The sequence below is a fragment of the Myiozetetes cayanensis genome, unplaced genomic scaffold, assembly GCF_022539395.1.
Source record: "Myiozetetes cayanensis isolate MyiCay16 unplaced genomic scaffold, myiCay2020 scf23, whole genome shotgun sequence".
NCBI lineage: Eukaryota > Metazoa > Chordata > Aves > Passeriformes > Tyrannidae > Myiozetetes > Myiozetetes cayanensis.
The window spans coordinates 7,148,877-7,173,094 of record NW_026087445.1 but is presented as its reverse complement, the minus strand read 5'-3'; the positions used below and the strand labels follow the sequence as shown (position 1 = coordinate 7,173,094).

The window sequence follows — 24,218 nt, the reverse complement described above, 5'->3', positions numbered from 1 at the left end:
ATTCCAGGGCTGAGTCCTGAGCAGGGGGAACAATAAACCTTCAGGTTGAGAGATCTAAATCAAGCATTTATTTTCCCTACCCCACTCTAAATTAAAATTTTTTGTGTGTGTTCCCACTTTCATGTTGCGCTCTTGGGTCTGGCTTAGTAAATGTGTAAATTAATTTTAATTCTGCTCTTAAAGTGTAGCCGCTGGGAACTGCGGCAGGAGGGTCAGATGGTGCCTTTCCTCGTTGTGTTTGCTCTCTGGCATCCAGCTGACGACTCCAGCCAGCACTGAGCGAGCCTGGGAGGCTGCGAGTCCCCCTGGCCCCAGCTGGGTTGTTTGTTCTCTGCTGGGCACCGAGCCGGGGAGAAAAGCAGCATTTTCCTCCCTGTTTTGAATTTCTCCTCCCTGCTGGACTTTCTGTCTTTGTTGAGGAGCAGCTGAGCCACGAGAAGGGGTACGAAGGAGCCCCTCTTTCCCTTCCTCCCAGGCTGGCTCTGCTCGCCTCCGGTTGCTGGTTAATATTTTTTGCAGCAGGGGCAGAAGGGACGGAAGAGGAGGAGGAGGACGAGGAGGAGGAGGAGAGCATCGGAGGAAGGCAGGGGCCCCACGGCCATCGCAGCAGGGAAAGTCAGCCCAAGTGAGCCTCGCTGGTGAGTGGATCCTGGTGGGAATGTGCCGTGGGCTGTCCGGGAAACTCCTGCGGTGTCACGGGATTTCCGAGTGGGAGTTTACAGCTTGGCTGGGCTGTGGGGGGACCGTAGGGGGGATAGTGAGTGCTTTGGAGGCCACGTGGCAGCAAGCTGGGGGTCTCAGTGGGATGATCTATGGGACAGCCCCTTGCCAAGGCTCATATGGGATTGGGACAGGGCTGGCCTGTGAGATCCCCTTTGTGCCCCCAAAACCGTGTGCCGGGAGTGAATCCTGAGCCATGTCCTCAAACAGGACTGGCATGCAGGGTCCGCAGGGGTTGCAATGTCTGCAGGCAGGATCTGTTCCCATTTCCACCCCCAGCAGCCATTGCACCACTCTTTGATAGGGAGCAAACCTGGCACCTTCATCGTGGCCAAACAGCTCCTGAATTCCAGGTGGGGGCGGAAAAAAGTGGTTTCTGGAGGCCTGAGCAAACACAGGGTCGATGTGCCCTGGGCATTCCCAAGCCCCTTTTTTTAAGGGGAGACCTCCAAAGGTTGTTTGGGAGCTGCATACATATGCAGCCGGGATTCTGTTTCCCAGACGTGCCCCAGGGCTCGTTCAGCCCCTGCTCAGCTCCCAGAGATGCTGCTCCCACGGAAGCAGTGGTGAGGTGAGCAGCCAGGCTGGCTGGGGATCCTGACCCATGCCAGAGAGATGATTTTGGGAATCTGCAGGTGGAGATGTCCTACGTGAGCTGTGCCTTGCGGGCAGCTGCCCCCCGCCTGCCAGCCCCCTGGAGGAGCCCCCGGCCCTTCAGCAGCGCCACAGGGCCCACGGCCAAGAAGAGTGTCCCGTACCAGAAGACCCTGCAGGAGGAAGGCCCCGGGAGTGGGGAGCCCAGCCGGCCCCCACCATCCTCGGCCGAGGTGGTGGTGGTTGGTGGGGGCAGCCTGGGCTGCCAGACCACCTATCACCTGGCCAAGATGGGGGTCACCAACGTCGTGCTGCTGGAGAGGGACCGCCTGACCTCGGGCACCACTTGGCACACAGCTGGTGAGTGGGTGCTCCCCAGGGTGGGCACTGGGATGCCCATGATTTGAGATGTGCCGTTGTCCATGGAGTGAATCCGTTGCACAGGCTGCATCTGGATGTGCTGGAGACTTTGGGCTTTAAATATGCAGAATTTCATCATTTCTAATTTTTTTTTCTTTAAATTCATGTGGCCACAGGAAAAGGAAATATTTTTTTCCCACAGTTTTTCTTTTCCTTCTTTAAGCCACTTTTCTTTGGCAGGGAGGAGGAGCTATATAAGCTCTTTAGTGTTTTGTCACTTCTGGGGTAGTCCACTCTCCTTTTTCCCATTCATTTAATGCCCAGGGAAAACAGAAACCGATGGTTTGTAGCGCTCCCACGTATCCACGAGATGGAGCAAGAGCCCCGCAGGGTGACGCGGGACACACGTGGGATCCCGGGGCTCCCTCTGCATCCCACTCCGGGCGATGGAGGGGTGACGGAGCGCCTGTCCCACACGTGGGCTGTGTGTGTGTGTGTCCCCAGGTCTCCTGTGGCAGCTGCGTCCCAGTGATGTGGAGGTGGAGCTGCTGGCGCACACACGGGATGTGGTCAGCCGGGATCTGCCGGCGGAGACGGGGCTGCACACGGGCTGGGTGGAGAACGGGGGGCTCTTCATCGCCTCCAACAAGCAGCGCCTCGACGAGTACAAAAGGCTCATGTCGGTAGGGAGAAGCCCCTCTGTGTGTCCCCCACCTGGGTGGGCTGCAGGAGGTGCCACTTGTTCGGGAGCGGGGCTGGGAGTTCCCCTGGTCTCCTAATGTCCCATCCCTCGCTGCCTTCCCACCCAGAGAACTGGGAGTGGCCTGAATGTGCTTCCAGGGCAGCCTCCTGACTTCCATAAGGCTGCCAAAATCTGGCAAAATGCTCCAAAGTCAGCAGAAGTAAATCCAGCCATGGATTTTTGACCATTCAGGTAGTGGCAGCATCATTTTTCCAGCTGCATGGGCAGCAATATAGGGCCATATTCCCTGAAATCTGACCAGACCATCCCATCCCACACTGGACTTACGGTTTGCTTTGATGCAGCAGTTACCTCACCAGGAGATGAACATGTCCTGGGGGCCTCCTCCTCCAGCAGCAAGTGATGAGCAAAGCTTTTGTTTCCTGCTTCAGCTCCCCATTTTCTTGTGCATTGGCAGCTGGGGAAGGTGTATGGTGTGGAGTCCTACGTCCTGACCCCATCACAGACTAAGGACCTGTACCCACTGATGAACATTGATGACCTGTATGGCACCCTGTACGTCCCCAAGGATGGCACCATGGATCCAGCTGGGACCTGCTCAACTCTTGCCAGAGCAGCAACTGCCAGAGGAGCTACGGTAGTTCTCAGTAATTGCTCGTTAATACCTGTTGATCCTGGGAGGAGATTTCATCCCCTCCTTCTCCATCTCCTTTCCCACTAAGGCAGAACTGCTCCTGCAGAATCAGATCTTTCCCAAGAAGGATCTTGTCCTGTTGGCTGGGTCACAGTGACAAAGCCGGCACAGATATCTTAAACCATGAGGTCCAGGAAAAATACGGGGTGGAAAAAAGACCTTTAGGAGTGAGACAAGACACTCAAGGCAGGGAGATGGCCATTGCCAGACCACTGCTTAGAATCATTTTTTCCCCCAGTTTGGGGGCTGGATGTCAGGTGAGGTGGGTTGTCCCCCTGCCCTCGTGACTCTGCTGCCCTTCCTGTGCCACCAGATCATTGAGAACTGCCCGGTCACCGGCATCCAGGTCAGAGCTGATGATTTCGGGGTGAAGAGGGTGTATGCAGTGGAGACAGCCCACGGGACCATCCAGACCCCCTGCGTGGTGAACTGTGCAGGTACAGGGTGCCAGGCACGGGGGGAGCTGTGGGATGGGGGCTGTGGCCGCAGGGCTCGGGTGGTGGTTTGGCATCCCGTGAGCCGGAAGGTCTGCAGCAGTCCTTGTCCCCTGGTCTGGGTGGGCTGCAGGACAGCTTTCTGGGGGGGTGTGGAGGACGGATGGGGGCTCAGCACGGGGTTGCTCTCTCGGCAGGTGTGTGGGCACGAGCCCTGGGCCGGCTGGCCGGCGTGCACGTGCCGCTGGTGGGGATGCATCACGCCTACGTGGTGACCGAGCGCATCGAGGGCATCCAGGTCAGCGCTGCGGGTCAGCTCCTCTGCCCTGGGGGACAGGTGCTGGTGAGGCAGGAAAGGCCCCCTTTCCTGGGACTTCCAGGTCTGCGGGACCCCACTCTGTTCCTACCTTCAGCGTGGGCACATGCTGCCAGGTTGGGCTCTGCGCCTGGGGGGGTGCACACCTAGCAGGGCTGTCAGACCACCTTGAACGGAGTCAGAGTTAATATTTAACAATGTTACAACCCACAAGATACTTCTTTTTTTTCTTTTTTTTTTCCTCAGTAGAATTGTCATAGGATCTCTGCTGTGCTTGGGTGTCTGATAACAGCATTCATAAAGCTCCCAAACACTTTCTGAACAAGCCCCAGTCCCAGCAGGCAGAGGTGTAGCTCTCCAAGCATTTCTAAACTGTCCCAAAAAATCTGTTCCTGCCGTCCAGCTACGGAGAATTGCTCAGGAGTTGAAGGAGGCTTCATTCTCTCAGGCACCAGCGCTTTGAAGGTGACACATTAATTAGTTTCCATCCCACTGACACAGTCTGTGTCTGACCTTTCAGTGTGAGGTGCCTCACTGTAAAAAGTGCTGTCTGTGATCACATTTCTATCCCAGTAACTCCACCGTGCTGTGCACAGAAAGAAAGACTTTTCAGAGAAGAGGCTGCAGCTTGCAGAGACCTCGGTGCCTCTTGTTCAATCCACCTAATTCCACTTGTCAACATGGATTGCAGTAGGCCCTACAGCAATACTTCCATGTTATCTAAATGTTTCCCCATCCATTATTCAGCAGAACAAATCCCTCATTCTTCGCGCACTGCTGCCCGCGTGTTGAGCTGCTGCCTCCTCCTGCAGAGGCGGGTGGCGGAGGAGTGATGTTTTCCGAGCTAGGATCAACCACGGGGGCTGCTCTGGCTCCCCCAAGCATCCCCAGTGCTGCTCACGTGTCTGCATAAGCCTGTGGTTTCACCAGCTTTGCTGGAGCTGAGCTGGGCGCCTTCCTCTTGGGTCAACATGGGCACCCAAATTTCAGGGCTGAGGGAACACCCAGGGAGTTGTTGCTGCTCCTATCCTCGGCAGGTCACTGCTGCAGGTGCCCACCCTCTGTCCTGGACCTCCATCTCACGCAGGGGTGTCCCCATAGTTCTCACTCCCCTCTCTCCCCGTTTTTTAGAACATGCCAAACGTTCGCGATCATGACGCCTCGGTCTATCTCCGTCTCCAAGGTGATGCCCTTTCCGTGGGTGGATATGAGTCAAACCCCATCTTCTGGGAGAAGGTGAGCAGTGCCAGGAGGTTTTCGGGGGGAACAAGGCAGGTTTCCAGGGAACCCACCTCAGAGGGATGGGTGCAGGCATGAGGGCCTCAGCCCCTGGGTTCTGTGGGTACCAACCTCTGTGGGGCTGGTGGGGAAAGCACGGGAGAGCATCTTCCCTTTGGGTCTGTCTGGGGCACAGACAGGCAATACAGAGGCAACAGGAATGAGATGAAAAGGCTGGGCTGGGGAAATTCAGGGGCCACTGTGCAGTCGCTGCCCTGTGCATCATCCCTTTATCCAGGTGCAGGTGCCAGAGCTGAGAAGTTCTTACAGCAGCATCTGCACACTATTCTGTGTCCTGATTCCTGTTTCCCACCTTCAGGTATCTGAAAAATTTGCTTTTGGCCTATTTGATCTGGATTGGGATGTTTTCATGCAACACATCGAAGGTGCCATCAACAGAGTACCAGTGCTGGAGAAAACGGGCATTAAGTCCACTGTCTGTGGGCCAGGTAACGTGGCTGTGGTGGCACCACAGTGGCTGGGTTCCACCCAGGAGGCAAAGGGAAACTTCATAACCTGGGGAGAAGGAAAACTCTCCAAAGGCAGAGAAAGTGCTGGTGGTCTGGCCGCAGTGGTGTCATCTTCCAAGGAGTGGCATTCCAGGCTTAGCCTGGGTGGAGAAATAGAATCATAGATTCATAGACTCACAGAATGGTTTGGGTTGGATGGATCTTTAAAGGTCATGTAGTTCCAAACCCCCTGCCGTGAGCAGGGACATCTTCCACTAGCCCAGGTTACTCCAAGACCCATCCAACCTGGCCTTGAGCACTTCCAGAGACGGAGCAGCCACAGCTTCTCTGGGCAACCTGTGCCAGAGGCTCACTACCCTTATTGTTAATATCTTCTTTCTTATAATTTCTTATAATCTTATAGATGTCTTATAATCTTATAGATGTCTTATAATCTTATAGATTTCTTATCATCTAAATTGACCTTTTAAAAAAATTTCCCTGGGGAGCTTTTTGCCTTGGTCCAGTCTGCGTGTGAATAGCACAGATTTACAGCCACTGTTGTGGCCACTGGACTGGAAAATTGAGGGGCAGATTTTTTTCAAGCAGTGACCATTTTTTTACCAAGTGTTACCTTATATAATTATTTTTGCTACTTTGTTCTGGGCCAGTGACATTAGAATCACCTAGATTTACATCCTAGGCTGTCTGGTGTGGAGTTAAAGGCCATAGTATTGCTGCAGTGGCAGCTGGAGGTGATGCCAGCCATCGAGCCTGAGCCCTGCACACTTGGTTTGGCCTTAAAATCCACCATATGCTAAAAAAGAAACTGTAATAAAGCTCTTTTTCCAGAGGCACTTAAAGGGAAACCCTTGAGGCCCTTATGGTTGTATGAGGGGAAAGTAGGGCACATCTCCTGCCCCGTGGCTGATCAAACACGACGTGTACAAGGTGGAGACCTTGGCCCTGGGTCCGCTGGTTTGATTACACTGCGATGTGAGCAGAGCTGGTGGAGAGCTGGCTTCTGGTAGATGAATGTCTACCCTTTGTAGTGCAGTAATGTCATCTCCAAAGGGTCAGCTCTCCTCCTTTCCTCCTTCTTGATTCAAACCGGCAGTCTGTGACAGCTGAGTCACGCTGGGCTGAAGCAAATAGCCAAGGCTTGTCCTCTCTGCTGTGGGTAACGGTGCCAAGGTCCCTGGGAGCCCTCACTGTCCATCCTAGGGCAAAGTCAGCTGGGCTGGAAGGAAGGGGAGGTGCTCTGGGTGTTGCTCCATTAACTTTAGTGAGTTTGTAACCTGGTGTATCAGTACAGGGATACTGGCACATGAGGAGCTGCTCTGGTGACAGTGGAAATATTCTGGCTCTTCTCAGTCTTCCCCCTCTCCTTTCACATGGATGGATGAACCACCATAAAACAGAGAGAGGAGGATTGCACCCCTCTGTCAGGGTGCTTTGCTGTCCTCCTTAGTGAGGATTTGCACAGGGACTGTGGCTGATGGCCCTGTGGAATAGCATTGGCAACAGGAGACATCATTAGCACAGGAATCTGGGGAGACATCAACAGCAGTCCCTCAGCTGAACAAAGTAGCTCAGAGTCATGAGATTTCCCAGCAGAAGGCAATAAAGGTGGAATACAGTCATCATGAAATGTGGCTCAGACATTGAAAAGGCAACAAACAGATCAGTGCAGCCCCCTTGACTGGGGGACTGAGAGACAGAAAGAGCTCTCACAGTGCCTCATGCAACTTCTGTTAGGGGATTCATTTTGTTTCCCAAATTTTCAGTCTAACTCCCAAGCTGGGAAGTGCTTGGTGTTGGTCCAGTTCTGGCCCCACTGATCTCTTTGGGAGCAGGATGAGGTCAGCACAGGAAGCTCCATGAAACCTGCTCCTGAAGTGTGTGATGTGTCCCCAAAAGCCTGTCCTGGCCTCACTGGCACATCCCTTCTGTCTTGCAGAGTCGTTCACAGCCGACCACAAACCGCTCATGGGGGAAGCTCCAGAAGTCCGAGGGTTCTTCCTTGGCTGTGGCTTCAACAGCGCTGGTAAGAGAGACCCAGAGGAATCACACCTCGGGCATCTTATCCCAGGCAGAGCCCAACACCCACAGCTATGCTTGGCCTTCTGGCCTCATCTGTATCCTCTCCTCTTCCCCCAGGGATGATGCTGGGAGGCGGCTGTGGGAAGGAACTGGCTCACTGGATCATCCACGGGCGGCCGGAGAAGGACATGTACGGCTACGACATCAGGCAAGTCCCCCTGCCCGTCCCAGGTCTCCTTCACCGGCACCCCTCCATCCTTGGGTGGTCCCTGGGGACAGTTTCAAGGCAGGACTGGCTGCTGGCACCGGGAGTGGGTGTCCTGGCAGCATCTGCACCACCGCCTGTGTCCCTCCAAGGAGCTGGAATCAATTACACGCAGTGGCTTTAATGAATTTACACAGGGGCTTTATCTCCTCCGCCTCATTCCACTTCCACGCAAGCGGCTTCCATCAGGCACAAGGAGATTGCGGTGATGGGGAAGGACGGGCTAATTACGTTTGGGTTTTGTTGTTGTTCAATTAGTGCCGTGCCTAATCCTCTAAGTTAATAATCGGGGGGGATGATTTCAACAGCAGAAAGATTAGCTTTGCCCCCCTCCGCAGCACCACACGGGCCGAGAGTTTTGACTGTGCAGATGTTGGCTCAGTAATTGCTCTTGACTTGCTTGATTGTCTTTGATTGGGTCTGGGCTTTCTTACAGGGCTTACAGCTCTCTTACAGGCTGTCCCCACCTTGCTGGGGACAAAGCTTTGAAAATGCTGTTGCTTTAGTGGTAAAGCTGTAAATGCCCCCTCTGATTCAGGCTGGGGGAGTGGGGTGTTGGGGCCTGCAGAGATCAGTGGGAGATGCCTCCAGCTCCCTTCCTTTAGCAGCTGGGCTTGGGATAGTGATTGGAGTGATGGAGAAATCCCCAGGTTGGACAGGCACTGGATTGGCACCACCACAGCCCTTTCAGGGTGACCCCAGCCCTGCTTAGAGCAGCTGGGGTCTCTCCATGCCTTGCACCTGGATGGAGCATCCCCCATATCACATCTGCCCTGCCATCAAGCTGTCAGTCCCATTTTTTTTCCTTTGGCTGATGATTGCTAAGCTCCTCTTTAAATAACTCCCTTTTCTGCACATTTCAATATTTATCCTCTCAAAACACTCGCTTGTAAATATTTCATCTGGCAGCTGTTGCCCACTTGCTGCTGTCAAAAATTCAGCATGTTGGTGGAGGGGCTGGGACTGATGGGGCAACCAAGGGTGCCACTGACATGCCATGTGTCACCTTCTGCTTGTCCCTTGACAGCAGAAGAGGCAGCTGCTCTCACAGAGAGCCCATGGGTGCTTTGGGGGAGCATCACTTGCATTTCTTGCAGAGCTCAGCCCTGGTGCCCTGCCTCTCCTCTGAACCCAGGCAGTGGGGAGGGAAGCTCAAAGTATCATTTTAAAAGACCCTAGAAATGACATTTTGTCTTGCCTTTCATCCCCTGCCTGCCTCTCTTTCTCCAGCTCTGGGAAAGGTGCCACAGTGCCCAGGGCTGCTCTCCATGAGTTATAGGTCTCTGGTAACAACAACCTGAGCGTGTGCTGAGCTGGCACATTCCTTCAAGGAGCTTTTCTGTTTGAAAGATGAAAATATGTCAAACGAATTTAAAATGATTTGGGTTTTATTTATATTTTAGCCCTGGGAGAATTGGATGAAAAATGTAAAGAATGTCCAGGGCTCATTCCCTCGTTGGGCTGCGTTTGAACCCAGAGTGTGCTCTGAGGCTGGCAGGGCAGAATTAATCTCAAGTTTCATTTTTTTTTTCTATTTCCCCCCTCCAGAAGGGGTGTATTCTGCTCCCAGTTGCTCTGGGGTAAGGCTGGGAGCTGGATAGGGGCACTGGCTCTGATGGCCAGCACTGTGGCATGGCTGGCACCAAGCCCTGCTTGGTTCCTCTGCTCTCCTACCCGTGAAACTGGTGCAGGAAATGGCAATTTTTACACCTCAGCAGCTGCATCCACATCTGGGTCTGGTCAAGAGGAGGCACCTCAGGAGCTGCTGGGCCCATAGGGACGCTGCTCTCTCCCTGCCTTCCAGGAGGTTCCATCACTCCCTCACCGACAACAACCGCTGGATCCGGGAGCGGAGCCACGAGTCCTACGCCAAGAACTACTCCGTCGTCTTCCCCTACGACGAGCCACTGGCAGGGCGCAACATGAGGAAGGACCCCCTGCACGAGGTGAGGGCATCTTGCCATGGGAGACTCTCACAGCCTCCCTGCAGCAAAAGAAAGAGGTCACAAGGAGTGGCTGCAGCTGTATCGCTCCCCAGCGCGTCGTGCTGCATCTGTGCTCCCATCCATCCATCCATCCATCCTGGGGAGATCCCTGCCCATCCCAAAGGTCGCTGAGTGCACACTGTGAGGGTGCTGGGGCCATGAGCAGTTTAATGGTAGAGATGCCAGGCTTTCCTTTAATATTTAACTTGGCAAAATGGCTTAAGAGCTCAGTGATGACCACTGGGCAAGGGAAAAGTGGAGACAAGAGTTCAGAGGCTGAGTCGATTCACTGCCAGCCCAGCTCGGGGGCATCTGCCAGGGCTGAGGATGCCAAATGCTCACAGGAATAAATCTCCTGCCACTGCTCACCATGTCCTGCTCACAACTCAGCAGCAGCTTCTCCCCAAAACAGAGGCCAGGACATGAGGAGGGATGTGGGAAGAGTGGGGAGCAGCTGTGCCTCTGCAGAGATGGTTTTGCCAGCACCCTCTAAGTGGTTTTACTCCCTGAAGCCACCAGCCAGGGCTCCCCCCTACTCCTACCTTTGCCAGCCACTTCCTTGCACAAACCTCTGTAGGTGAGCACCCTTTAGATGTAGCACTTGAGAGAAAAACCCCGTTTCCAGCATTTTGCAGCACCTGCAGCACCTCAGCCACTGCAGCTCAGAGCCTCCCAAACCACTCAGCACCCCCAGGGTGCTTGGAGTGACTCAGCATCAGTGTCTTGTCCCACCACACCACCACCAGCCCCAGTCCCAGCCCTGGCAAGGAGCAGCCACATTTCCCAAGCTCATTTCTGCCTGCCTCTGATTCGTATCACACCATCCCTCTTCCAGTGGAGAGCAGAGGCTCAAGCAGTAAAACAGACATCCCTGCCCTCCAGCCCCCGGTGTTTGGTTGACAGCTCAGTTGTTTTCTGTCACTGAGGATGCAATTTATTTTTTAATAGCATGTCTAATAAGCAATGCCCATTTGACTGACAGCCTGGTATTTATCCATGCAGCTCCAGAACATGTGCTGTGTTTTATAAATAGGCACTGAATCATTTTCTGAAATGTTCAACAAAATCTATTCTTTTCTGAACAGAGGCCCCAAACAAAAATATCTTAATGGATCCCTAACTAATTGCGTGCAGGGAGATTTTCCTGAGAGCACAGAGGAGGAATGAGAAGGTTGCTGTACAAATCTTAAATGTTATTATATAATTACTCTGTGAACATCAGGGGGAATCTTGCTCTGTGGATGTAGCATGTCTCAGTCAGTAATTCGGGCACCACAGCACAGTTTTCTAGGGGTGCACAGCTGGGCTGCCTCTCGACCACCCTTGAGGCAAATATCCTTCTTGTGGGGTGGGGGATAAAAATCAGGCAATTTGCAGGCAAGTTTGCCACTGTTTTAAAGGACAAACTGGCAGCGCTGATTTTGGCTGCTGATAGCCAAAACCAAGGGGTCACAAGTCTGATCTGGAGCACGAACCTGCTGCACCTGAGGAGGGCAACCTGGATGCTGCTCAAAACACAGTGACAAGGCTTTTTAAAAACATTTGTTCCCGTTTCTCCTGTGTAGGAGCTGCTGCGACAGGGCTGTGTTTTCCAGGAGCGGCATGGCTGGGAGAGGCCGGGCTGGTTCAGCCCCGGGGGTGCAGCCCCGGTAAGCATGGCATGTGTTTTGGGGGGTGTTGAGCCTGCAGGGTACCAGCTGTGCCCAGGGCAAGTAGGATGCATCCTGTGTGCACAGTGTGTGATATGCTGCAGCAGTTGCACGTCCCCAAAAAGGGTCTATAAGAGCTTTCGGGCTTTAATTCACTGTAACAGCAAAAAGAGGGAGATCTGTGTGTGCATATTGTGTCTGTCTGTCTGCCTGTCCCTCTGCCACAGGCAGCATCTGCCTGCAATGCCCCCAGACAGCAGGTACTGATATATTGAAGAAAGCAGTGGGCAGGGATGCTGGGGTGGGGACCATCACCACAGGCAGGGATGCCGGGGTGGGGACCCATCACCACAACCACGTCCTTCGTGGACCCACTCCTCTTCTGGAGTGGCATGAATATAACTAGGAGACCCTTGGCTTCAGCCTCACATCATCTTCCTCACTGTCCCCATCCTCCCACTTCTTCCCCCAGGTCCTGGATTACGATTACTACGGCGCGTACGGCCGGGAGCGCCACAAGGATTACACCTACAACCGCCTGCTGGGCGACGAGTACACCTTCGACTTCCCCCCTCACCACGACGTTGTGAGTCCAGGGGTGACAGCCCCGCCTCTCCCCTGGCCAAAACTGCCGGGCACATCTGGAACTGGGGCGGTCAGAGGCAGCAGAACCTGCTCTGGGTGGAGTTGGTGAGGTTCAGAGGGAGGGGAGGCAGCAAGCTTCGCCTAAAACTGGGGAAAAACGTTCCAAAAGGATTAAGAGAAATGTGTGGACCGTGCTCGGAAACCTTGGTGGAGGGGTCACAGGAATTATGCTGCTGCTTTCCTAAAAGAAAGTGTTGATAGCAGCTTGGGGGGAAAAAAAAATCAATTTGATAAAATTTAATTGTTATTAATTGTAACTGTCACTGCGTTAGTGAGGTAAGGAATGAGATTGAGCGTACAGGATCGCTTGTCAGGCTTGCTCCATTTAACACTTGATTTTTTCAGGAATGTTTTGAAGCTCTACAGCCTTTAGAGGCACCAGACAAGTGTCCTGGTATCATTTCCCATTACATAAATGGTTTAATTTGTGTTTCCCTTTGTGGGGTGAAAGCAAGGCTCAGCTTCGGTGCTGTGTTTGCTTTAATTGTAGATCAAGAATGAATGCTTAACATGCAGAAATGCCCTGGCTCTCTTTGACATGTCTTATTTTGGGAAATTCTACTTGGTTGGACCTGAAGCTACAAAAGCAGCAAACTGGCTGTTCAGTGCTGACGTGAGCAAAGCACCAGGTACCGGCTCAGCCCCTCGTTTCAGCTGCATGCCAGGGAAATCCCACCCCAGAAAACCCCACGGGGGCCTAAACAGGCTTTTATTCTGAATGCTGCTCTTGCAGAGGGTATGGGAAGCATGTGGGAAAGTCTGCTTTCCCTGTCTTCACAAGACTGGATTCTGCTTTTTTGTACAGAGTCTCAGTGCTCTGAGCTGGGGGCGGGGCAGGGAGGGGGGTCTGGCCCTCTGGCTCCAGCTGTGGATCACAGTTGGAGATGTGATGGGTACTGGAGTAAGTCAAGCACAACTCTCTCCAGCTGTGGTTTGCTGTTCCCTTCTCCGGGGCTGGGAGGCAGCTTATGGCATTTCCAAGGGTGAAGATTCAGCTCCTCACACAGCAAAGAGGAAAAAACAGAGTTTCTTTCCCCCCCTCCTGGTGCTGGGACACCCCAGGATCCATCAGGGCACGGTCAGGCAGTGACAGCTGATGGAACGATGGGGACAAATCTCCCTGCTACCCACCTGCCTCTGCCAGGGCCACGGCTCCATGCCGGGCTGGCTGATGGGCAGCAGCGCCCGTGTCCTTCCCGCAGGCTCCACCGTGTACACCTGCATGCTGAACAAGCAGGGGGGTGTGGAGAGCGACCTGACCGTCAGCAGGATCAGCCCTGGAGACCCAGCCTCCCCCCTGGCCCCTGCCTTCGAAGGTAAAACCCCGAGCATGGCAGTGCTGGAGGTGGGAGCATTTCCGCAGGCACTGGCTGGGTTCACCTTCCTGCAGCTCAGCTCCCGGCCTCTCCCGCTGCATTTTCCACTCAAACACCTTTCCAGTTCCAGGAAGCCACGGTGGCAGGTTTGTTCCAGCATCTCCTCCATCCCTGCCACGCTGGAGGGGCTGCAGGCGTGGGGGTTATTGCATTTCCCTAATGGCAGCCACCTGGCTTTTTCCACCTCTGTCCTTCGGTCCCTGTAACCTGATTATCGCCCCTGTCCCCAGGGCCCTGCGCTGCTCATCGGTGTTATTGGGTTTGTCCAACCCTGGCTGGCGGCTCTGACCTCTGTCCGAGTCCTTATCAGCTGCAATAAAGAGGAATTGAAAGGGAGCAGAGCAGCCCAGAGGGCAGAAATGGCATTAGGCAGCAGAGGAGGAGGAGGAGGAGGAGGCTGAGCTGGGCTCCAGCAGCACAGCCAGGCACCGGGGCTGCCACCAGACAGGGGTGTGCATTTGTGCCCACAGAGCCCTGTCCCCACACTCTGTCACCTTTAGACATGCTGTGGGGGCAAGCTCACCCCCTTTGCCCCAGGAGCATGGGGTGCCAGTGAGATCTTCCATCCTCCTTCCCTCTCGTCTGGGGCCTCGCAGAAGGGTGATGGGAAGTGGATGGCAGAGCTGCAGGGTTTTTGTCGGGCGATGGAGGAGTTTAATCACAGCAAAGTCTTCTTTTTTTCCAATTACAGTAGGTGGCTGCACTTATTATCATTATGACAGATTATCAAAGAGCAATTTTGTAGTGGCAGGAAAGACAGAGGGAAGATTGATTACATATTAATCAGCTCTCAAACACCATCCTTGGGGATTTTTCCACCCAGGATTAGCAACGAGATGAAATTCCTCCTTGTGTACAGTACAGCCCCTGCACTGGTTATGGCTCTGTCGCTGTAGTATTCCCTGATTCCACCTGTGGCTCTCATTTCCCTTCACACTTAAGGGTCTGTTCTGTACAGGGACAAATGTGCAAATGCTTTTGCTCTTGGTCTCTAGGGACAAGGAGGTTTTTTCCCTTCCTGTGATGTTCACACACACACAGGCACCTCCAGGTTTCAAACAGCTTTTTTATACGTTTTCTTCTTTGGGGTTTTGATGGCTTTCACTATGGTGAGCCCCACAAAAGGCAGTAAAGCCTCCCTTGCCCCAGAACCATTTAACCCCCCTGCTCTGTGCATGCTGGAGAGGCTCAGTGTGCCACCTCAGGCTCTGGAAAGCAAAACCAGCCTGGAGCTGAGCTGGGCATTGCTCCCATCCCAGTGCTCCTGACCCTGAAAGGCTGCTGGGGGTGTCTTCCAGGGGATGGATACTACCTGGCTATCGGTGGGGCCGTGGCCCAGCACAACTGGTCCCACATCACCTCTGTGCTGCAGGACATGAAGCTCCAGTGCAAACTCCTCGACTGCTCGGAGGAGCTGGGCATGATGAGCATCCAGGGCCCTCTGAGGTGAGCGTGGGGAGAACCTGAGCATGGAGGGATGCAGGGAGGGAGGGATGTCTCAAGATACAGGTCCCCATGTTGGGCAGGGCTAGGTGTGATCCCCATGGCAATAGGTGATGGAGTAAAGCTCTATTTTCCGGGAACTGAAATTTCTTTTGAGGCCCTGACATCATTTGCACACCACCCACATCAGCTCCTCCTTGGAGTGAGAAGTCTGTCCTGCTGACAGGATGAGAGAGCAGGTTTTAGGGATAACCTTGTGTCCTTTCAGCTGTCCTTTCACCCCACCCACTTTGCTGTTTCCCCGCAGCCGCGTCGTCCTCCAAGAAGTGCTGGACACCGACCTCAGCAACGAGGCCTTCCCCTTCTCCACCCACAAAATCACCACAGCTGCAGGATGCACGGTAGGATGGAGCCCTTGAGCTCCTCAGGGAACACCCACCAGCCTGTGCAGCCAAGCCTAGAATCACAGATTGGCTGGGGTTGGAAAGGACACTAAAGCCCATCTCGTTCCAACCTCCCTGCTGTGAGCAGGGACACCTTCCACTAGACCAGGTTGCTCCAAACCCTGTCCAACCTGGCCTTGATGGGATGGGACATCCACACCTTCTCTGGGCAACCCATTCCAGTCTCTGGACATTCTCTGCTAGGGAACCAGTCTGCCTCCACGTTATTGCAGGGACGTTTTGGTGTGTTTTTTGTTGGAAAAGGCCAAAATCCAGTGTGGGAGCAGGATGTTTCCCTCCCTGACTGCCTGCCAGGTGCCAGCCTGCTCTCTCAGACCTCCCAGTGGTGTCACAGCCTGGGCTGAGCTTGGGGAAGGGACATGGTGACTCATGGCTTTGCAGTGATGGCAGAGGAATGAGAGATGCCTCCCATGGATTAGGGTGAGCACTGGTGATGAGATTTACCTGACACTCCAGACACTTTCCATTTCCCCCTAATCATAAAACAGAAAAAGGGATGATTTAATGTAAAGCATGTCAGGTACTGGCAGTAAGGGCTGGGCAGCCCAGGGAGCCGCCGTGTTTGATCACAGGAGAAGTCTGACAGCCTTAAGCTTCCTGTACAAGTACAGATCATCCTGCATTTGCCCAGACTTCAGGGCTCACATCAGCTGTGATGAGAGAAGTTCAGCACTGGTGCTGCTCCATGCTAATGCCACGGGTGAAGCCCCTCAGTGCCAGAGCGAGGGGACAAGAAGCCCTTTGGAGTGATGGTGATGAGCAGCAGCTCTGCCTGGCTGGGGTGCCTGGTAGGGACCCACGGGTGGGGGTTCTCAGCAAGCTGCTGGAGACACACCTTGCCCAGGTTGGCAGCCCAGCACCTCTTCCAGGACCTGCAGCCATGGGTGGTGTCACTCAGAGGTGTCGAGGGAGGAAGGCTCAGCCTAAAGCGGTTTGGTGTCGTTGACTGTGTTGCAAAGAAGGGGATTCCAGGGGTTTGCTGGGAGGTTTCACAGCACTGTCTGCCTGGTTGGACTCCTCCATCTCACCTGGTGCAGTGAGAAAAGCACCTTAAATCCCCCTCCCACCTCAGCCAATGCATCAACAGTTATCCCTGGGGAAGGAGGTGATGGCAGCTCTTTGGGGAGTTTCTGTCATGTGTGAGGCTGCTGATTGAGCGTGCTTGAAACACCCTAAATAGAAGAGTTGGTGACCAAGAAGTATCATTTTGTCAAAAGAGGAATGTCCTGGGAAAACCTGCTGCTGGCAAGTTTTAGGTACCAGGGAAAAGCTTTTGCTAGGTTTCCCAGGAAGCTCTGCCTTTCCATTGATGTTTATCCCATGTGAAATATTCCTTTTGTTGCAAAAACACCCTTTGGAAGAGAAGGTTGAGTTTGTACCCCATCCTTCCCATGGGAAATCTGGGCAAGCCGTGGTCCTGGGGTATCTCTTTCCCTCTGGAGGGGCTGGATGGCAGGAGGGGCCATGCCGAGCTCTCACTCTGGCTCTCGTGCCTGTGCCTGGTGGGGGATGAAGGAGGTGAAGGTGCAGCAGTAAATCTTGTCAAAGGCAGCAGGAAAGCTGGGAGCTGGAGGCAGGTTGGATATTAGTGAAATTGGGTTAAGCCACGTGCAGCCACTTTTCATTCAGAGTTAGAGTGGCTTTAATTCGACTGCAGCTGGCTGCTGAAGGGATTGCTGCTAAATCAAATTAGGGCTTCTTGATTTGTGAGCAAGAGCCTGGCCAGGGTTTAGGGTGGTTTAAGTGAGTCACAGATTTTGCCCAAGTCAGATTAATCCTCCAAACCATCAGTACCAGTGTGCACTGGTCAGTGAGTCCAGTGTCCCTTTGAGCGGGGGAACAGTGGCCTGGGGGACTGTTCATTGATGCAGGTTGTCCGAAATGTTGAATTTTAGCCCCCACTGATGAGTTTTAATCCTCCCTACATCCTCCCTTGTCACGGCTGTAGCAAGCTGATATCATCTCATAATAATCTCCTTATCCCCTAGGAAAGGTGTATAAATGTTCCTGTTCTCCAAGGGTGTGATTAGTTTATTTGCATTTCTCTTCAAGTTTATGAAAAAGTAATCCTGTCCTGTGAGGAAAAAATAGCTGGTAGAAATTTTGTATCTTCTTCTGAGAGCAAATTCCCTGACTGTCAGAACTGGTGTGGGATGGGGAGGGGGGAGACTCCCTTCCTGCTGCCAGGGCCACCCTTCAGGAGGTCTCCTTTGGTCCCCACTGAACAATGAACACCAGGGACTCCATCCCACGCCGAAATTAGAGTGGGAGGATTTCTCAGGACAGCAGGCTGAAGCCTTTGCTGATATTATCGCCTTCCGGGGGGATTAAACTGAACCCAATATCTTTAAAAAGTTATCGCTGAGATTTTCATACATTAACTCAGTAGTTGAACAAAATCAGCTGGAGTGAAAGGAGAGTTCCAGCAGAGTTAATGACTCTGGAAATTACCTACTGGTTTGTGAGTTTATATATAGCGTCTCTCATTGTACTGAACAGCAGAGAAAGGTCCCCCTTTGAATTTCACTGCTGGATACAGGGTAAAGTTCAGGTTTTCATTTTCTAGAATGCTTTTGAATTGCTGCTCAAAAACCCAGGAGCTGATGCTGTTCCATAGCTCCGGCTGCTATCTAACAGAAAAACCTGTTCCTAGGGGAATTCAGCAGAAAGCCCCAGGAGCAGCTGAGCCCAGCCCTTGGCATCACCCTCGGCCTCTGTGGTGGGATGTGGACCCTGACTGGGACACACAGGTGTGGGGGCAACCTCAACCCCTGCCTGTGCAAAGCTAATGACTGGCACCCCGATTTTCCAAGGATACCTGTTTTTCTGCTGGGATGCTTGCTCACCCAGAGCAGCAGTGGTTTGAGGGGAAGTTTCTCCCAGCAGTAACTTGCTCTTGATAGTAAAGTGCACTTCAGCTGCAGTCGCAGACGGGGTTAATGAGCCGGGAAGTTGCCTGTCAGTCCCCAGAGCATCTCCTGCCGCAGAGAAGATGGAAGCTGGCTGCAGCAGCTTGATCTCTGGCTGTTCCCTAATTAGATGACACCTTTGTGTAGAGGAAAAATTCTTCTCTGCACCCCTTGTGTGTGTGCACCTGGAGGAGTGATTGCCAGCCTTTGTGCCTCTCTGCGGGGACCAGGGGAGTGCTGGCTCCTGGCATGGCTCGTTGGGAGGAGGCTCAAAATAAGTTCTCAATATCTATGGGTTCCTTCCTTCTCTCCACTCCTATTGTAAAGGTTAAGTCTTCTTACAAGCTGCCTTAAACTCTGTTTGAGGGCATTATTGTTGCAGGGGGATATTAGGGGAAGCAGGAATAGATTTGGGTTCCCTCTGGCCATCCTTGCAGCAGAGAGCCCAGGCATCCCTCTGGCAATTCTGCCTGTTTTGGGCAGCATCTGCTGTTGTCTGTTGTTGTTTGTACCTGGGATTAGAGAGCACAGCTGGGACCAGCTCTGGTTGTAGAAAGAGCTCAGCAAATGGCAAAATGCAGCTTCTGCCCCAATGACACCCGGAGCCAGCATGGGCAAGCCAGCCCCAAGGCTGTGGAGTGTGTCCAACCAACAGGAAGTCTCTTCCAAGCTGAAAACTGCTCTGAAAACTGTGAGTTAAGACTCACAGCTCACGATCTGTGGTGCAGCTCTGGAGTTGATCTGTCTCCCGAAGCCGACTATGCACTTGCAGTTGATGTGCATACAAAGGGATAAAACAGAGGGGTTGTGTGGGGGAGGAAGTGAAGAAATACCATGGGATGAATCAGAGGGAAATGCAGCTCAGACTCAAGGGCTGTCTCCAGGGAAGATGCCTGAATCAGAATGGCCCCAACTGGCCTGGAAAGCTTTGGGAATGCAGACTGTTTCATAGGGACAACAGGAGGATGCAGGCAAGCTTGCCTGGGTGAGAAGCTGGGGAACATGGGCAGGGCAGTCCCAGCATGGTCTGCTCCCCTGGGAGTGCAAGCAGGCTCCATCACCGAGGATGAGGTCTCCCCAGAGAAGCACGGGGTCCCCTGTGTTGATCTGCTCATTCCTCTTTGGAGCTTCATGCATTCAGTGTGGAGCTAATTTGGCAGAACTGCTTTAGGGCACAACCTCCGTGGGGGAAAACTTGAGCATCTCCCTGGGATGAGTGGGATGTGGGTCGGGACACTGGGCTAAACCCCTGTCTGGGAGCCTTTGGGTGCCTTTGCTGTGGGTGCACCACCCCAAGCTGGGAAATCCCTGGGGAACAGCAGCCGTGAAGTGCCCCAGAGCAGGACAGGCCTGCTGGGGACCAGCTTTCCCATCTCAATGGATCAGCAGAGGGAGACAAAAGCTCGGCTGGAGCTGGAGCATCACATCTAACCCCAGCCGGGCTGCCTGCAACAGCCCTGCCATCAGTGGCCAGGGGTGCTGACAGAGCCACCTCTGCCCACTGCCCATCCCTCCTGGGCACTGATGGTAGCTGGGTTTGAGGTGCTGACTTAGGCTGTGCACAGATGGGAAATTCAGCCTGACTCTGCCTTAGAAAGAACACAGAACTGCCTTCCACCACGAGATGCCAACAGGGTGCCCAGGCAAGCCAGCTTTCCCCCCGACATGGGGGAATGTGTCTCTGCAGCCTCTCCCACCCTGCACAGCCCGGCTCTGTCTCAGAGATGTTTGTCCTCTTGCGTTTACAGGTCCGTGCCATGAGGTTGTCGTTTGTGGGCGAGATGGGCTGGGAGCTGCACGTGCCCAAGGCAGACTGTGTGAAGGTTTACCGGGCGGTGATGCAGGCGGGGGCCCGGCACGGCATCACCAACGCCGGCTACAGAGCCATCGACAGCCTCAGCATCGAGAAAGGTGCCTTGCTTTCCTTACAGCAGCACTCACTGCTTTTCCTCCAGTGAGGGGATCAGGGCAAAGAGCTTTTCCCCAGCTTTAAGGGCGGGCTAGTGGTGCAGAGATGCTACCGGTCCCAGTGCTGTGTGCTGTGATTTCCCAGATATGGGCTCCTCTCAAGGGTACTTTGTCCAGGGCCCAGTGAATGAAGGGTGACGGGGGTGTCCAGGAGGCAGGGGTGATGTCTTGGCCCCCTCATACTGCCCACCCTGGCAGAGATCACCTGGCTGACCCCCTGCTTGCTCCCCGCAGGGTACAGGCACTGGCACGCAGACCTGCGCACCGACGACACCCCGCTCGAAGCCGGCTTAGCCTTCACCTGCAAGCTCAAGTCCAGCATCCCCTTCCTGGGCCGGGAGGCTGTGGAGGCCCAGAAAGCCAAGGGCATCTTCCGCCGCCTCGTCTGCTTCACCACGGACGAGTGAGTTCCACTGCTGGGCCCCAGCACCAGGACCAGCACCCTCCCCATCCCCACCCACCCCGTGTGCACATACACAAGTGGTGCACACAGACACACAGAGAGACACACACACCCATCTGGGGCTCGGTTGCGAGCCAGCTCAGCTGTTTTCCATGCTCCAGTTCCACCTCTAATTTAAATCCCACCGCAAATTCCCTGCTGGATGCTTTAATGGGAGCTGGAAGCGGCGTGACGGGGAGTGGGTTGGTCCTGTTTCACCCAGAGCAGCAGGAGGTTGTGCAAATTGGGCTGCAGGGACTTCGCCAGTGCCTGGGTTGAGCACAGGGAGGTTCGTGGACCTGTGGGCAATGGGGTAGAGGTGGGCTCTGGTCTCCCCAGACCCCTCTGACCTGTGGGGGACCGATGTGGGGCTTTGCTGATGGCAGCTCTGCCTTCCCCTCGCAGGAAGGTGCCGATGTTCGGCCTGGAGGCGGTCTGGAGGGACGGCAAGGTGGTCGGCCACATCCGTCGGGCAGACTTTGGATTTGCCATCGACAAAACCATCGCCTATGGCTACATCCGTGACCCTGAGGGGGGCCCAGTGAGTACAGACCCTCTGGGGATGGCTGTGCTGGTTTGGTTTGAAGCCATAGGCTTCATTGCTGTCATCTGGGGTGTGAGATGGGGCAACAGCTCCCCTGTGCTTCCCCCGTGGAGGACGGAGTGTGAGGGATGTCACTGGAGAGTGAGGGATGTCACTGGAGGGTGAGGGATGTCACTGGAGAGTGAGGGATGTCACTGGAGCGTGAGGGATGTCACAGCTCAGTGACAAGGTCAGTCTCACCTGCTGTCACTCTGCGAGGTCCCAGCAACGCTCTCTGGCCCCAGCGCTGCCTTGGATGTTAATTGCAACAGAGTGTTTAATTGCAGTAGTGAATTAACTTACGTTATAGGGAGCAATGTCCAATAGGAGCAGAGCAGGCTCTTAATTAAGCCTGGGAGACTCCTGGATAGTCAACCAGATGCCCTCATTAAGCAGCGTGCTGTAGTCAGAGGCCAAGGAACCCATGTGGGGACGGAGGGTTGGGGATGACATCCCCAGGGACCCTCTCTGTGCCAGCCATGAGCAGTGCATATGCTTATGCTTTCATCCTCTTGCTTGCCTTGACTTTTAATCCTGCATCAGTGCAAGAGTCCCAGCTCAAGTGGCTCTGTGGTCCAGTTGCCCCTGGGAATCCCCTTTTCTCCCTATGGTGAATGTTGTTCCTTTCCCTTTCCCTTTCCCACTCTCTTTTTCCTTTCCATTGTATAATTCCACAAGTAAAAAAAAAAAAAAACCCACTAAAAATTTAAAATACTGATAATTTATTTTCTTTTTAACAGAGTGCTTTCAACATCTATTTTCCTTCTCTCTGTGCATCCTCTTGGAACAGCAGGGCTGGGTTTTCTGCGGAGAGCAGATCTGTGGGACAGGGTGGGAGCTTGCCCAGGGATGGAGCTTGGATCCTGGCAGGGGGCTGGTGCCCTGGAGCACCTAATGGGGATTTCTGCATGGCTCTGCCCCACAGGTCTCACTGGATTTCGTGAAGAGTGGCAGCTACGAGCTGGAGAGGATGGGAGTGACCTACCCCGCCCGAGCACACACCAAGTCCCCGTTCGACCCCGACAACAAGCGAGTGAAGGGCTTTTACTGAGCAGGTGCTGCAGGCACTGGGTGGGGAGAAGGAAGAGCCCATGAGGAGCTGCCAGCAGAATTCCTGGCCCCTGGGTGCCCCAGCTGGCTCCGGGGTCAGATGGAAGAGCCAGGCAACTGCCTGCAGCGAACTTATCAAGCGAATTTGGGTCGAATTGGAGGGGAGAAGAGGAAGAGATTCTAAAAAGTCCAAAGACTCTGTTGCTCTGTTTCCCAAGTGAAGCAGTGCCACTGCAGCAATAATTCTTTTCCATGGGTTAATTGCCCTGAAAACAGTGTTTTGTCTGACTGCATATGAAGTGGTTTCAGTTTTTGACTTTGCTGGAAACTCTTTCCCCCAAAATGTAGTTTCACGCTGCCTGGAAATGAATTTTTTTTAAACTAACTCTGCTGTTAATACAGCTGTAGCCTCCAAACCTGACGAACCTTGGATCCCTTGCTGTGTCTGTCCTCACTTGAAGGGGTGTCACCTTCTGGCTGTGCCTGGGGACCCCGAGCTGGGGTGGGAACACTCGTGGGGGATATGGAGGGAAGGGGCTGAGGCACAGGGCTATTGCTCAGGTTCATGCTGGGGATGCTCTGTCTGCTGCAGGGTTTTCCTCTACCAGTACTGTTTGTGCTTATGTGTCACAGAATCATGGAATCCCAGACTGCTTTGGGTTGGAAGGCACCTTCAAGATCACCCCCCTGCCATGGGCAGGGACACCTTCCACTAGCCCAAGTTGCCCCGAGCCCTGTCCAACCTGGCCTTGGGCACTTCCAGGGATGTCACAGCCACAACCTCTGGGCTGCTCCCGACACAGGCAGGGCCAGCTGAGCGCTGTGGTGTAAGATGGGCAGGCAGGGCACCCACACCTTGTCCCCATCCTCTGGCAGCAGAGCAGCAGACCCCTTCTGCTCTGCTGGCATCTTCCCGAAGGTCACCTTGGAGGTGGCTCCTTCCAGCTCCCGACAGAGAGGGCTTTGCCTGCAGAGGCTGAGCCGTGTGCTGCCAGCCCTGCGGCCCCCGGCACACAGAGCCAGGCTCGGAGGCATCGGGGAAGGTTTTCCATCACACGCACGCATCCCATGAACCCCCTGCTGCCCAAGGGAAGGGTCAGCGACTTCCAGCCTGTCCCCACAATTATCCCTTGCTCTGCTCCCTTTGCCTGGCACAGCGAGGGCCTGATCTCTGCTGAAGGTTTCACCCGCCTGAAGAAATAATCTCACTCCATGCTCTTCCCCTTTTCTTTCCCTTGACTAGGTTTGCTTGGTTCGTACCCTCTTTAGAGCTGATTTCAATTCCTTAACCTCGTGCCACAAGCGCTACGGGCAAGAGCGTGAACTCTGAAATTGCTTTGGTTTTACTGAAAACATTAAAAAACAAGATTGAGATGAATTTTTCTCTTGAATAGGAGGCGATTGCCCTCCCTCTGGCAGGTGGAGGGCAGAGGAGGGGGTGGCCACAGTCCTGTCCTGGGGGAAGGAGCATGCTGCCTCCCTGCCAAGCCAGGGATCCACTCTGTGCATGGAAGATCACGTTTTGCTTTTAAAAGGCCTTTCTGATGTGCAGTGCTCTGTCCTGAGATTTCCCTTACACTCAAGGTGGCTGTGAGGGTGAATTTTGGGGGCCACCTGGCCTGGATCCCACCTGCCCCGGGGCAGCAAGGGCAGAAACTCAGCTGGGATGGACATGATCTCTCCTGCCTCACCTCCAGTCTTCCCTTTGCTCCTCCTGAGCGTTCTCCCCTTGGAGCTCAACAGCAAAAAGCAATTTATTTTACATTTAGATATTTAATGGAGTAATTTTTTCCTGACAAAAGATCTGTCATTCCCCTCCCCACCGTGCCTCCCCATCCCATCCCTCCC

At 53.9% G+C, this 24,218-nt stretch overlaps 1 protein-coding gene across 2 annotated transcripts; it reads left to right on the top strand.

Moving 5' to 3' along the window:
• The first annotated feature begins 289 nt into the window (after nucleotides 1-289).
• Nucleotides 290-23,683, top strand: SARDH (sarcosine dehydrogenase). 2 transcript variants are annotated; one of them, XM_050320201.1, is made up of 22 exons: nucleotides 290-442; nucleotides 520-638; nucleotides 1,356-1,674; nucleotides 2,179-2,357; nucleotides 2,835-3,014; nucleotides 3,385-3,508; nucleotides 3,703-3,803; nucleotides 4,953-5,057; nucleotides 5,419-5,548; nucleotides 7,509-7,595; nucleotides 7,709-7,799; nucleotides 9,661-9,802; nucleotides 11,407-11,490; nucleotides 11,963-12,076; nucleotides 12,626-12,764; nucleotides 13,338-13,451; nucleotides 14,810-14,957; nucleotides 15,262-15,355; nucleotides 20,076-20,238; nucleotides 20,530-20,698; nucleotides 21,143-21,278; nucleotides 22,246-23,683. In XM_050320201.1, exons 3-22 carry the CDS (start codon nucleotides 1,362-1,364, stop codon nucleotides 22,369-22,371), a joined length of 2,739 nt encoding a protein of 912 aa, XP_050176158.1. In that variant the 5' UTR covers nucleotides 290-442; nucleotides 520-638; nucleotides 1,356-1,361; the 3' UTR covers nucleotides 22,372-23,683. The 2 variants fall into 2 exon arrangements, with proteins under 2 accessions (XP_050176158.1, XP_050176159.1); XM_050320202.1 differs by having other exon boundaries at nucleotides 291-442; nucleotides 523-638.
• Nucleotides 23,684-24,218: the final 535 nt, after the last annotated feature.